This window comes from Microtus oregoni, unplaced genomic scaffold, assembly GCF_018167655.1.
Source record: "Microtus oregoni isolate MIOR12 unplaced genomic scaffold, Mior012 000028F_ref0000031, whole genome shotgun sequence".
NCBI classification, from domain to species: domain Eukaryota; kingdom Metazoa; phylum Chordata; class Mammalia; order Rodentia; family Cricetidae; genus Microtus; species Microtus oregoni.
Window position 1 is genome coordinate 21,083,882 of NW_024543087.1, and position 14,940 is coordinate 21,098,821.

General features: G+C 39.4%; 1 protein-coding gene across 2 annotated transcripts in view; it reads right to left on the reverse strand.

The window, feature by feature from the left end:
• The window catches only part of Ryk (receptor like tyrosine kinase), a 79,904-nt gene that overhangs the window by 17,529 nt on the left and 47,435 nt on the right, over positions 1-14,940 (reverse strand). Inside the window, exons 8-10 of one of the 2 annotated variants that reach the window (XM_041677385.1) lie at positions 10,595-10,720; positions 8,255-8,341; positions 5,049-5,118 (exon numbers count right to left, since the gene is read on the reverse strand). In XM_041677385.1, the coding sequence (XP_041533319.1) occupies positions 5,049-5,118; positions 8,255-8,341; positions 10,595-10,720 (283 nt within the window). Of the gene's footprint in view, positions 1-5,048; positions 5,119-8,254; positions 8,342-10,594; positions 10,730-14,940 lie in introns of both variants that reach the window. The other variant, XM_041677384.1, reaches the window with a different exon arrangement.

The following is a 14,940-nucleotide window of genomic DNA, read 5'->3' on the forward strand; positions in this document are numbered from 1 at the left end:
TCTTCAAAGAGCTGTAAAAAACGGCCTTTAATCTAATTTAGAGATCTGAGGTAATGAGACACATTCGCTCCTGGCAACACCCATCAATTCCCGAGAGAATGTTAAACACCAAAGACACTCCACCTGGAGCCTTTCTTCTTGGCAGAGCTGGCCTTTGGGCAAAGAAATGCCCATACCTCAACCGCTGACAAGAGATACAGAGTATCTGTAAATGGATAAAACAGGACTGTCATATCCTGCCAAGACAGGGTAAGATAGTTTAAAAAAGTTTCTTGCCTTTAAAAAGGCAAGGTGTGTCAGTTCCATCAGGCCTTAGCTAAAGTTGGTTGCTTCAACATTACAAATGAGACTTTGGGTGATTGCCCAGGTAGTCAGTTGTCTCTGTCATTTGTTGCACAATTTGAAAGTTTCTCGATTGCACTTCCTGTTTACTCAAGTAATATTGCTTCCCTTCTCAGATCTTTGGTGGAGTTAAAGATTAGATAATTATAGTTACCTTCCTCATGATTTAGCCAAACTTAATTTCAATACATTATTTAGACTCCTTAAAATAAAATATTTAATAAAACTTTTGTCATGTGTTCCTTGCTTAATATTGTTTACTGTTTGTAATTTTATATTTGGTATCTATTCCTATTGTATACAGTTGTATTGGGTTGGGATCGATCTTGTTTAGACAAAAGGGGGAAATGATAGGGGAACTACCTACCAACTGATAGGTTCAACCAATCACATTTAGTTAGGGTGTGGCCACCTAGAGCCCAGGTAGAAAAACCTGGGGACGTAGGTGCGCGCAGGTGCCCGCTCTCAGGGTGCAGTGCCCACGGGACATATAGGACATGCTGGACCTCCCATTCTTGTAATGTGAGTTTCCCCTTTTCAACTATTAAAATATTACAGTGATTCTTGAGCTGGTCTGGTATAATTCCACACTCCATAATCTCCCCTGGGCTGCTGGACATTTCCTCCCAGTTAAAAAAGGAGAACCCAGGAAGAACTGCAGAGCCACACACACCCCTAGCAACCTCCATGCACACAACAACTCACAACTCACAAGGCAAACCCTGACATCAGAATGGGCAGGTGAACTGGCCCCTTCTTTAGCCCTAAAGGATTATCTCTGCTCCGTCCCTCATGACTGAAATAGTTCAGCAGAATTAATGGCATTTTGTCCAGATACAACAAAAACAATAAATGAAATCAAAACTTTTATTCTATAACCCCAGGATTAAAAATCCTCTGGAATCAGTGGTTAAGAACACTGGCTGCTCTTGTAGAGGGACCAGGTTTCATTCCTAGCACCCATATGGTGGCTCACAACTGTCTTTACCTCCAGTTTCAGGCGATCTGATGCCCTCTTCTGCCCCCCTCAGGTACTGCATACATGTGGTGCACAGACATATATATATATATATATATGTGTGTGTGTGTGTGTGTGTGTGTGTGTGTGTGTATAAAACACTGATGTACATAAAGTAAAAAGGGGGAAAACAACTCTGGAAGCAGTAATAAGCTTTATGGAAATGTTTTCAAGAACAAATGACAGCCCTTCGCTCTGTTCATCTTACAAAGGAAAACAGGACAAAGAGAAAGGTCTGAAACATCTCAGAATGGATTGATGGGTGTAAAGGAGGTGCATGTGGAGAGAAGGTAGAGGGAAGGTGGTGCTGTGGGGCTGGGAATCACTTCCCCACTTGCAGCCTTAAAGCTGTGTTATTCAGCACTAACAAGTGTCATCATCAGGCATTCTGATCAATGGGGATTGCAAGCCACAAGAAATGGCTTAGGGATTCTCTGACATGAAGTAAGGGAAGCAGATTATTTTTAATTTATATGAGTATTTACTTATGATAAAAACTTATGCTTACAAGTTCCAGTGGAAAAATAAAAACCAAAAATTCCAAGATGCTTTAAAATGCATCAGTACCTTTCTACCCTTCATCACAGATCATTAAAACAGAAAGCAAACTTTCTGAATTATGCACCACAACCAGTTCAAACAGTGAAATCTGCAAACAGGTAACATTTCTTGCCAAGCACACTGAGTCTGCACAAAAAATTCTATAGTATTGATCTAAGATTACTGTTTCATTTTTATTCTACGTCTAGCACCAAAACGGGAAGTTAATGAATCTTTAAATCAAAGAGAGCGAACACACAGCCATGAATGCCTGTCTAAGAAGAAAGTTTGGTGAGATGAAGTGCTACAGGCCATGCTGCACACAAACAATTTTATCCCTACAACTGGAGCCCTGATGTCACTTCTCACACAAGACGACAACAAGCTCTGACCAAGCTATAACCTGCCTACAAGTCTCCCTCTCATCCAGTATCAAATGTTTCACGTCAATATCACTCAGCTCCATTCTGTGGGGTGTCATGGGACTGTTAATCCATCATGGTGGGATCCTGAGACACCATGCAGTCCACAGCTCCATGAAGGAATGCTGAAGATGCCTGCTTGGGGTTGCTTAACCAAAGAATGCTTAGGGCTACAATGGATCTAAAACAACTTTTTAAGGAAAACCTGCCTTTGCCTGAATTTATCCCTGCCACATGCTTCTGTGCTGGTGGGTGCACATTTCACTGGGCAGAGAACTGGCTAGGAGAAGTCCTAGTACAGTAGACTTGTGGGAAACACAGCTGGCGCACCCTCCGCGTGTCAATCAAGACTCATAGCGCTGTCAGAAAGGACAGTCCAAATGTCCCGAGGAAACAAAAACACTTTTGAGGGTTGTTCGTTTGTGTTATTGTTTTATTTTGTTTAACAAATAAAACTTTCTGAAAAGCACATATAACCTAAAAGGGGAGAGGGGACTGTCCATCCGTTCCCCACAAGTGAGGACTTCAGCTCCTGGGGCTGAACCTGGCCAATGAAAGGCAACATTCTTGAGTCGTGGACTCAACTCTTTCATGGCACACTCTACTATTCCACAATACTGAATTCAACGTTTTTCCAAAGCCTATTTTTTTCCTTCAGTGAAAATTTTAAAAATGAGCATTTACTTTTATATCAGTCAATATCTACATTATATAATAAACCAAATGTGACATCTGTCTTAGAATCTGAAACCAAAAAACTTTTTAAATTCCTACCCTAAACAAAGTATTTTTTTTTCTTTTCCATCTGTTACTAAGATTTACTGGACTTTAAGGTTGCCTTTATTTCAACTAACTAGAAGCTAAAAATTAAATTGCTTTTTTTATTAAAAAAAAGATTTACTTATTTATTATGTATATAGTGTTCTGTCTGCATGTATGCTTGCACACCAGAAGAAGGCATCAGATCTCATTATAGACGGTTGTGAGCCGCCATGTGGTTGCTGGGAATTAAACTTAGGACCTCTTGAAGAGCACTAGAGCACTCAATGCTCTTAACCTCTAAGCCGTCTCTCCAGCCCAGAATTATGCTGTGTTTAATCACAGCCCAAACAGTTGTCTTCTGCTCTTGGCTTGTTTTCTTTTCTGCTAACACAATGCCAAAAGTCTGTCTCATTTTCATTACCAATTTTATTTTTATGTGGCTGTCATCTTCTTAGGCCCTCAAAAGCCAAAGTAAAAACAAAATGAAAAGAAGAAAGTTCTGAGTTTCTTATTTTTTTAATCAGAGCTCAAGTAACCGCTCAAGTCCACTGAAATGGAAATGGATGCATACATCACTTCCTATTCCCAGAAGTCCATAGACCCTTTCAACATGTAGAGTCATGGTTCATTTTCTGGACATACGAAATTCTCATTAGTCATACAAACTAAGGTGAGTCTACACAGTATCTGTGTGTGGTGCATGGACATGTATATGTACATGTTTGAGCATGTGCGTAGAGGTCAGTGGTCAACACCATGCGCCTTCCTTAGCTGCTCTCCATCACGGTCTCTCACTGACCTGGAGCACATTGATCTGGCTAGGCTGGTCAGTGAGCTCCAGATATGTACTTGTCTATACCCCAAGAACTCTGGGTAATGGATGTACACCACCTCTGAGATCTCTAATCGGTGCTTTGCCAGCTGAGCTTGGTGGCACATGTCTTTAATTCCAGCCTTAGAAAGCAGAGGCAGGCGGGTCTTGGTAAGTTTGATGGCAGCTTGGTCTACAAAGCAAGTCCCAGGACAGTCAGGGCTGTATAGAAACCCTCTTCAAAAACAAAAACAAAAAACAAAAACAAAAAAAAAACAAAAAAACAACAACAACTTTGCCATGATATTGATGCTGCTGTCCCTAGTGATTCTTGATCTAAAATTCTCCCTACAAGTACCTTTTGTGAAATCATACTACAATTCTAGGAGCATATGTAAGAGATGAATTAAATAAAATGTGGTATAGCCATTCCGTAAACCACTAAGTAGCCTTTTAAAATGAGACAGGGATTTATAGTTACCAACATGAAAACATAGAAAGTTTTTTATTAGAATAAGAAATGCACTAATTTTATTAAAGATAACACTATCCTTTTTAAATGTATACTGGAAACACATTAACAAGTTGAGATATCTAACATATTATAAAATATCTCTACAGACAAATACATAGATGCTGTTTCTAGATATACAGACCTCTACCACAGACACACACAGACACGGTCACATACACATACACACACACACACACACACACACACACATTTGAGTGCACACTCAGCAAACATGACAGACCATCAACCTCACTATATCTAAGAGTACTTGAAGTACTTTTGTCAATGGTGTTCTATACATTTGAAATTTTCATTGCAATTAACTTTAATGTATGCATCACTTTGTCATATTTTTTAAGGGGAGACAAGTGCATAAATACACACAGACTATTTCATAAAGCTTAGTTGTATCCATTTATTATTTATGTGGCTTACATACTGTCCTCTATCTTCTTTGTGCTTTACTAACTTCAAATAATATTTTATGAACATGCATTTACCATCATAGTCAGAAAAAAAAGGCAAAAACCAAAAACCAAGCTATTGCAAAAGTTTTCAATTCAGAAGCAGACATAACGTACTTAAATAATAAAAGGAAATGAGCTGTGCTTGATGCTGAGGTGTGGCCTTTGCTCTCACCTGTGATGGAGACCGCGAAGCTTACAGCTCTCAGTCAGCATCATCGTCACCTGAACCTCAGACGCTTGATCTGTATAAAGAAGAGACATAGCCTTAAAAGACACTGTATTCAGGACATTAACATTTTATTAGCAAATACCTTTTACTCCAAAGTAAATTTTCATTATAAGTTATGAGTAAATCAAGAGATACAGCCTAAAGTACCATTGCTGAATAGGTCAGCTTTCTCAAAAACTCCACAGATGACAGAAACTAAGTAAGGTTCCAGAAGCCAAGGAGAAGAGACAGCAGCAGATTAGGAAAATACACGAGACACAGATGTCATACAACTATTAGGGAAATACTGAAGCACAGATGGAGCCCAGCAAGATTATAAAAAGACTCTGGGTCCCACTACTAAGTGAAGATAACCAGACTGAACAAGGAGAGGCCACTTCCCAACAGACCAGTTGCCTGCTGATTTGGGCAAGAATGTATGGAGACAGACTAATGGCAGGCTTGTGGAGGTGGGTGGGAGAAGCCACACTAACGAACATGAGAATATATTTATTTGCACTGCATCATCACCAAATGCAGACCCATCAAGAGCCACATGGGCTCCCTGGAGTGTCTACAGAGATAGGTCTGCACGCACCGACAGTGGAAGTCATTAATTTAAACATACATTAAATTTCAGAAGCAAAGTGCAAAGGTCTGTGTGATCACTAAAAACAAAATTTCTTGGGAAAAAAAAAAATACCCAGGAGCATGTTTTACCTGACTCAGAGAAAGAGTCATAAACTCTTATGCTGGTTCCCTGGGATGAGATAACTTAGATTTTGCACCTCTCTGTATTGTTTCAACTTTCTGAACTTAAAAAGTCTCCTACAATGTAGCCTAGGGTGGCCTTCAACTCTTGATCCTCCTGCTTCAGCCTCTTAGACACTACGACGACAGGCATGCTGTACTAACTCTACTTGTGGCTTTGGTCCAGGTGACACATCAGACACTGGACATCCATTAGCTCTCTGTATACAATTCTTAAACTTAAAAAAAAAAAGCAATTTTTTTCCCCCATAAAAAATATGTGTTCTCGGGCTGGAGAGATGGCTCAGTGGTTAAGAGCATTGCCTGTTCTTCCAAAGGTCCTGAGTTCAATTTCTGGCAACCACATGGTGGCTCACAACCATCTGTAATGAGGTCTGGTGCCCTCTTCTGGCCTGCAGACATACATGCAGACAGACTATTGTATATATAATAAATAAATATTTTTAAAAAAATATGTGTTCTCTAAAACGAAACCCAAAACCCAGAATTTATTCTTTGTAAACTACTATTTATCTAGCATGTGATAAGACGAAATAAAGCACACGACCCTGTGGGAAGTCTGCTGGTAGTACACAACACACACTGTTAACCAAAAATCACCAGGCTAAAGGATAAACTCAGTGTGGGGCGTGCCCCGCTGTGCTTCCCTCAGCCCAACACCAGCCCTGACTGGAGGCTGAGGACCCACTGTGTTCTCCCATTTCCTTCCAATTAGGGAGAGCACAGGAGAGGGAAGCCTAGCCATGACAACAGCTCTGGCTCAGAAGAGCAAGCTTATCGCAGAGTTGCAGAATCCGTACTGTGTTTTCTTATCATTATTATTTCCTTTTCAACCCTAAATCAAACCAATTCTGTGTGGAAAACTCTTTTGTTAATTCAGGACTCATTATGATCCATAGAGTGTTCATAAATCCAAAAAGTATCAGCATTAAAATAAAATATGTCCTTTAAAAAAATAAGAAAACAAAAAGCAGTTTCTTTTACTAAACTTGTGTCTCAAACCTCATATTTATAAAGAATAAAATATAAAGAGTCATGGACGCCATCCTTCAAAACTAGTCAGAAAGCCCACTACAATCTAACAAAATATTAGATGTTTTGGGACCTAAGGGGAGTTGGTAAACAAAAACTAAATAAAATAGCAACTTAAACCATTAATTTAGAAAAGGTAAGGGGAGTGTGAAGGGTTTTAATTATTTAATTATTAACTGGGCAATTTTGCTAAATTACAGGCAATAAATTCTAAGGGTTTAAATTAGACTAGTAAAACCCAAATTTTTAAAAATAATATACATAAGTCTTCCATCCTTCCCATGTATGCCTTTAAGTAAATTTAGAAACAGTTATTATCGTTTAACTTTGTAAATCTCATAAAAAAATGAGTTTAAGTAAATTCCCCTCAATCTCTGCAAAGTGCTTAATTTCTTTTTCAGAAATTAGACTTATTGGTTGGGGAGAAGGCTTGGTCTGTGAAGCACCTGCTTCAAGCACGGGGCACAAGGTTGATGGTGATGGTGATGTAAAAACCCAGCACTGTTGAGGCATGTCCAGGTGGGTCCCTGGAGCTCGTTAGCCAGTCTGCCCAGCCTAACTGGAAAGCCTGGGTCACAGAGAGACACCTGTCCCCAAAACAAGGTGGACTGGGCTAGAGAGACAAAAAGTTCTGGCAGCTTTTCCAGAGGACCTGGGTTCAATTCCCAGCACCTGCATGGTAGCTCACACCATCTGTTCCAGGGGATCCAACATACTCCTTGGGGTCTGGGGTACCCATGTGGTAAAAACACATACCCGCAGGCAAAATACTCATATACATAAAATAAAATATTTAGAAAAGAAAGCAAGAAAACCAAGGTGTATAGCACTTGATTAAAGAAACCTAAGGTTGACCCCTGGTCTCAGCATATATGTACACTTGCTCACCCACAGGCGTGGGGTTAGGGAGTGGCAATGGGGGCAGGGATTGTGTCCGGCAGGCATTCCCTAGGATACTATACGGCATATAACAGAACAAGCTGGAGAGGAAATGAAAGATAAACTGCGTATATCTAAGGTACTGGGGATCTGAAGACATTTAACTGTTTTCTTTGTAATGTCTGTGTTGAAAAATAATGTCAATATTTTCTTAGGTGGGATAAAGGATGGTATGAAAAAGTTTTACAGGTCAAACCCAAAATTAGATACAGCAACAGTCAAGCTAAGAACATGCAATTTAACTACAGTTAAAACCATATCTAATGTTTAGTAAGTTAGGAAACTATTTTCTATACCTGAGGAGAAAAGCGAGCCTCTGAGTTACACTGATTCCAAAGGTCCGGCACACAGAGGCAGAGACAAAGCTTTACCAGCCTGGGTCGTCTACACACAAACTACTATGAAAACAGCAAATAAGAAAACCCTACCTTTAACTGTTTTTACAAATGCTTGCTTTTCTTTATTTGGATCTTTTTCATCTACTAAAATCCCATGGAAAATACGCCCAAAAGTACCTAAAAGAAAAAATAACAGTTAACGAGGCCATATGATCATCTGTCCTCACATCACAAAGCTTTCTGGCGATGTCAGCCAACATGATGGATATGGCAGTCCTTATTCTCGCTCCAGAGTGAACTGGACCAAAGCAGCTAAAAGCCATTTGTGCCTACAAAGCAACTTGCTTTGAGAAATCCCATATCTAAACTAAGTACATGAGAATGTTTTTCTTAACTTCCCTAACTAAACTAGGAACACAGTCAGGAGTGCTTCCTGTATAGCTACAGGTATCAGCCCAAACAGTTGCCTCTGACAAAGAGGGCTTCTCCTTTCTGCTGATGCAGACTTCAGTGAAGAAACTGCCAAGGAATGCACACCCTGGCTTGAGAGGTTCCTTGCCTTGCACCGCTAAGTCTCAGACAGGTGACTGAACTCTCAGGTCATTCTGTGTTCCTAAAAAGCTCTTACAGCAGAAAAAAATTGTAACATTTCTGTGGGGATAAAGCAGTGGTTAAAACAAATATATAAAAATCCACACAGATTTATTAGTAAAATATTTTAATCTTAATCCTCTTTTTTTTTCTTGTTTCCTTTTTTGGGGAGAGGTTGTGAGTCAGTGTCTCTCTGCATAGCCCTGGCTGTCCTGGAAGCAAAAGGCTTTCTAATGAGATGAAAAATTAATTGCATGTTATTCTTTCACACAAGACCATTTTTACGTTCATCCTTCCATAATTTAAAAGAAATGCCTGAAATGCTTTACATTGCTGTGGACATTAAACACACCCCGGGCTTTAATGTCTGTCACATTATGTATGTGCTCAAGTTACTGGTGCCCGTGTGGAAGGTCCCACTGAGGCACAGAGACGGAGGAACGTGGATGCTGGAGGCAGGAAGGCAATGGAGAACCTTCGTGCCTCTGCACTGTCAAAAGAGCTCCTCCGTGGTACACAGTGGTACAGACCAGCTGTTCCTTCTTCCCCATGCCCAGCCCCTCTAACTAACCGGGCGAACCCATACTAAAAGCACATGTGCACACAGATCACCTGACTACAGGTCATGGTGCATATTCACTCATACCCTGTCTGGATTATCTAGACATCTCTTTAATTATGTCTAATCTGACAGATGAAAAGTGGCCCATAAACTATTGTTTGGTTTGTATTTATCAGAGTTCCAGTGAACCTGACCAATTTACAAAATTTTAGCCAGCCATGTTTTCTTTCCTGAAAGCAAAAGTTCTAATAAAAAAAAAAAAAAACTATTACGGTTCCAAAAACATCAAGAAAAACACTTGATTCCAAATTCCCTCAAATTATAAGCAAGTAACCTTGCTCCACTCTGTTTGGGATCCCAGAAAACTGGAAACAAAACCATTAATTCTGTAGGAAATGCTCTTCAGACTGCAGACAGCTCTGAAAGCCAGTTATTCTTAGAAAACGGACAGCTGCAGCAGCAGCACTCACACACTGGAAAGGGAGGGTGACACCTGCTTCCACTGAGGGCCATTTCCTTTAAGGGACTTTAAGTTTCTCACTTAGCTGAGGCTAGTTTCCAGGGGTCCCAGCAAACAGAATGGATTCATATGACCAAAAACATTCCACAGCGAACGGCGGCAGAGGAAACATGAAAAGTTCAGGGCAGTTAGTTTATTGTTAATTTCTGTCCTCCTCTTTCACCATCTCCTTAATCAAGACCCTAAAACTCAAAACAGAAAGCAAGGACCTGCAAGATGAGGAGGAAAGAGTACTGAATATGTCAAATACAGACTCTGTTAACTCTTTCACGTGTGTCCTTTCATCTCAGCTCTCAGCTAGTCTAAGAGTGATCAAGACCACTTTGTTGTTAATTCTACTGTTGTGGAAATTCATTCAGCCAATAGCTTTTTGGGTGCCAGCCCATTAGGGTGTGGTCTGAGGTACTACATGGGTCTGATAACTCTAAGATGCTGTGTGGTTTCTCTATGGTCACACAGGGGCTGGAATCAGAGTCTAACCCCAAAGCCCATCCATCCACTTGATCACCCACAACCCATGAGAGTAAAAAAATTGAACCAAATATTTTCAAATACACCTGCTGGGAACTGATCACTTTAAAAAAGAATAAATAATAAAACATACACCTATAGATAACAAATGCTAGTCTGTGTTTTATCACACTTCAAAATCAAGATGCTCATCAAAGCTGTTAGGGCGAACCGAGTGAAGTCTAAAGAAAAGGAATATGAAATCTTTTTTTTTAAACAAATCTGAAAATTTAGAGAAAATAAGTACCTTCTTGAAGTACATCTTTCAGTGTTATCCGTTCCCTGGATATTGCTATATCCTTCACCTTGGCTTTGGCCTCCAAAAGGGTGACACTCCGCAAGTCGTTCTTCTCTATCCTCAAGGTAGGATAACCTGAGGAGCCAACAAAGCCAGACCAAGCAATATAAATACCCTACTGTGGCACTGGAGTCGGCTAGTTATTTATGATCTCAGGACTGAAGGCACAGCAATGAATAATGCAACAACATAAAAGCAAACAATGTACACAAACCAGGAAAGCTACTTATGAAGGACACATAAGATGTTTTAAAAAAAGGAACTGGAGAGATAGCTCAGTGGTTAAGAGAATTGTCTGTTCTTCCAGAGGACCCAGGCTCAATCCCCACAAGGCAGCTTACAACTTTTTAACTCCTGGTCCAAGGGATCAGACACTCTCACACAGACATACATGCAAGAAGAAGAAAAAAAAAAAATCAAAGCACACGAAATAAAAATAAATTAAAAAATATTAAGGAAAACATTGCCACCCACCACAATACAACTCCCAAATGTCTAAATACAGTGAAAGAAAGAAAAGCCAAAAACATAATGACTACTTGAATGCCTTTAAGACAAACGACATCCTCTGATTTACAGACTTTAATCCCTCTTATGTAGTTTTCCTTCCAAATGATTTTCAAAATAATCATGTAACAAAAGATCTTCTCAAAGGAAGAGATATCTGAAAAGGCATCATTTAATAACATACATCATCAATTCAATCACTTGCGTTTGTACTCCCACAGCCTAGCCCGGGGTTCAAATTTAAGTTCGTTTAATTTCCACCCATTCTCAATACAATGACAACAAAAACAGAATTTACAGCCATAAATTAAAGTTCTCATGACAAGAAAATAATTAGAATAAAAGGAAGAACCACTATGGGCAAACAGAAACTGAAATGGCATTTCTAATGACTTACTACCTTTGATAGATAACAAAAAGAATGCAAGGAGGAGGGATGGGCAAGGCTAGAGGACGGGAAAGGAGGAAACCATGCGATTACATCTTAATTTTTTAAAAAATAAATGGGGGGCTGGAGAGATGACTCAGAAGTTAAGAGCACTAACTGCTCTTCCAGAGGTCCTGAGTCCAATTCCCAGCAACCACAAGGTGGCTCACAGCCATCTATAATGAGATCTGGTGCCCTCTTCTGACATGTAAGCATACATGGAAGGAATATTGTATATATAATAAATAAATAAATCTTTAAAATAAATAAATAAATAGATGGAGCGTGATGAGCATCAGTAGCTGCCAAAGGACTATATGAAGGCACTAAAAAATTTCCTAACAGTTGTAGTCTGGCAAAGCCTGACCCAGTGATAAGCCATTTTCACATGTTTAATTCTACCTGAAGTTCTCTGAGTGTCTTGGATGTGTGCTATGTTCTATTATGTTGCCTTGAAAAATTCTTAGCCAATATATCTGAAGTTTTGGGTTGTTTTTTTTTTTCTGCCCTCTTTTCTTTTCTTTTGGAGACAAGGTCTCAGTAGAACTCATCATCTGCCTCAGCTTCCCAAGTATAGGGGTATGAACCACTATGCCCCATTCCTTTTTTGTTATTAGCTACTATTTTCTTTTGAAAATAGTGAGGATCTCACTATGTAGAGCTGGTATTCCTGGCTGGTGTGGAACTATGTAGAGCCGGATGGCCTGAACTTTACAGAGATACACCTGCCTCTGCCTCCTGAGTGCTAGGATTTAAAATGTGCACCACCATGTCTGGCCTTCCTTTTTTAGTTATAAAACAAATGCATTTCTATTGAGCTCTTTTTTCTAAGAATTTCCTTCTTTTTTGCTATTTTTTTATCTTTTTTCTTTCATCTACTGAGCTTTTTAAACAGTGTTTTATGGTGGCTGGAGAGGAAGAGGTTAAATTCCCAGCACCTACATGGCAGAAACTGGTCCTCTTTTGATCTCTGAAGGCACTTCATGCCCATGGTCACAAATACACATACAGGCAAAACACTCATACATAGAAAATAAAAGTAAAGGTTAAAAAGTTTTAAGTGTTTTGTTTTCATCATCTATTAATAATGAATTATCTGGTTCTTTATGGTAATGTTCACAATTCAAAACAAAAATTAAAAATTTCATATTAATGATAAATTTTTAAGATGTAAATATACTTTTATTGTCTTTCTTAAAAGAAAAAAATTTATCATCTTTAGTCACTGCAGTATCTGTTGATAAGGTCACATGCACAGGAAGAACAGGCCTAATAAGCAAAACCTGGTGTGTAAACATTGAAACCAATGGCGTGTCTTTCTGAGCAGGTATGACTTTCATATCTACCATGGCATTTTCATGAAGGGCTCTTTCTATTTCTTTCTTTCTAGAGAGTGAAAGTAGGTGCTGCAATGATTTCTCTTAAGTTTCTTGTCATCCCCTTTTTCTTGACACAGTGAAAGAAATAAACTATGCAGAACTGGTCTCTCTGCTCCTTGGTGTATCATTTATCTTCTTCCTCTGCTCCTTTATTATACAAAAACTGCAAGCCCTACAGCCTTGGTTAAATTCAGGCTAATTATTTTGGGTTGGAATATCATATCCACAGGTACAAAATATGTGTTTGCAGCATTTTTTCTACAGCTAAGTTTTATCAGTGGATTTGAAGAGGATTTGGGCTAGCTAATGGTAAAGCCTCCATTTTCCTTTGTTCTTAGGGTTTTCATCAATCTTTCATAAATAAAGTATTTTGTTAAGGATTGTAAATCTCATTTTCTAATTGTATCATTCCTTTCACTTTCATGATCTGGGAGCCTTCTGTAAAGAAATGTTTGTCCTTATCAACCAGCACTAGCTCGTGACCCTGGAATATAATTTATTTAGCCAGCTCCCAAAATAATAAGGTATTGATGAAGCCCTAGATATTAATTATGCTGAGCAATTTTAAGCATTATAAATTTATAGATTATTACACATCTTTTGTTCCCATCCACTGCAGTCATCATTCTCTTGGATACTCAATGGCTGCGTCCTTGGTCAGTGGGTGCTTCAATCTGCAGCAACAGGTCTCAGATTTACTCTGTTCATTTCCTGACCCAGACCTGGGATCTGCTTTCTCCTAAAAATGCTCATTCTTTTTCAGGGGAAAATTTAGAAAGGCCACAACAAAGTGTGGTGGCTTGAATAAGGATGGCCGCCACAGGTTCATATACTTGAGTGCTTAGCCACCAAAGAATGGAACTATTTGAAAGGATTAGCAGGATTAGAAGGTGTGGCCTTGTTGGAAGAAGTGTGTCACTGCGGGTGGGCTTTGAGATTAACATTCCATGTCAGGCCCAGGCTCTACAGCTGTGGATCAGGATGTAGATCAGCTATTGTCCTAGCACTATGCTCCCAGGCATAAGGAGAACGTCTGAAACTGTAAGAAAGCCCCCAATTAAATGTTTTCTTTTATAAGAGCTGACTTGGTGGTAGTGTCTTCACAATAATGTACCACTGACTAAGATACTGATGAAGACAGTCTTGATCTAACTTTCCTAAAACGAAAATGCCAGTCCAAGGAAACGGATAACTAACTACAAAACCCTAAACTAATTAGCCACCTTTCCAAGTCAAGGCCTTATCTGCGACTCTTTAGACCTCTCTTTATCTTATGTTTTGTTTTCATGCTGATTCCCCACTATAATCTGTCAATTAATTATTTTTAAAAAAGAATTGCTTTAGCTGGGTGGTGATGGTGCATGTCTTTAATCCCAGGACTTGGGAGGCGAGCAGATCTCTGAGTTTGAGGCCAGCCTGGTTTACAGAGCAAGTTCCAGGATAGTCAGGGCTACACAGAGAAACCTTATCTTGATCCCTCCCCCAAAATAAAAATAAAATAAAATAAAAATACCCCCAAATACATAACACTGATGTGCATGAAAATAAAAATGGATCAGGAATGTTGGCCCCTATAAAGTCAATCAAAGCTATGTGCTAGAGTTCCAGGCTAGCCTGAGCTAAAAACCAGTGAGGCAACATTCATCAAAATTCTGTTAATAAGAAGGAAATTAAGGGGGCCTGGGGAAATGGCTCAGCAGTTAAGAGCACTAGCTGTTCTCTCAAAGGTCCTTAGTTCAAGTCCTAGCAATCACATGATGGCTCACAACCATCTATATAGTGGGATCTGATGCCCTCTTCTGGCATAAAGTTGTACATGCAGACTTTGATTCACAAAAACAAATAACTCTTTGAAAGAATCTTTTTTTAAAAAGAAGGAAATTAAGGCTCAGGAGATGGCTCAGTAGCTAAGAGCACTCAATACTCTTCCACAGGACCCAAATCAAGTAGTTTTCACCAGCATTTGTGTGTGGACGTGTGGA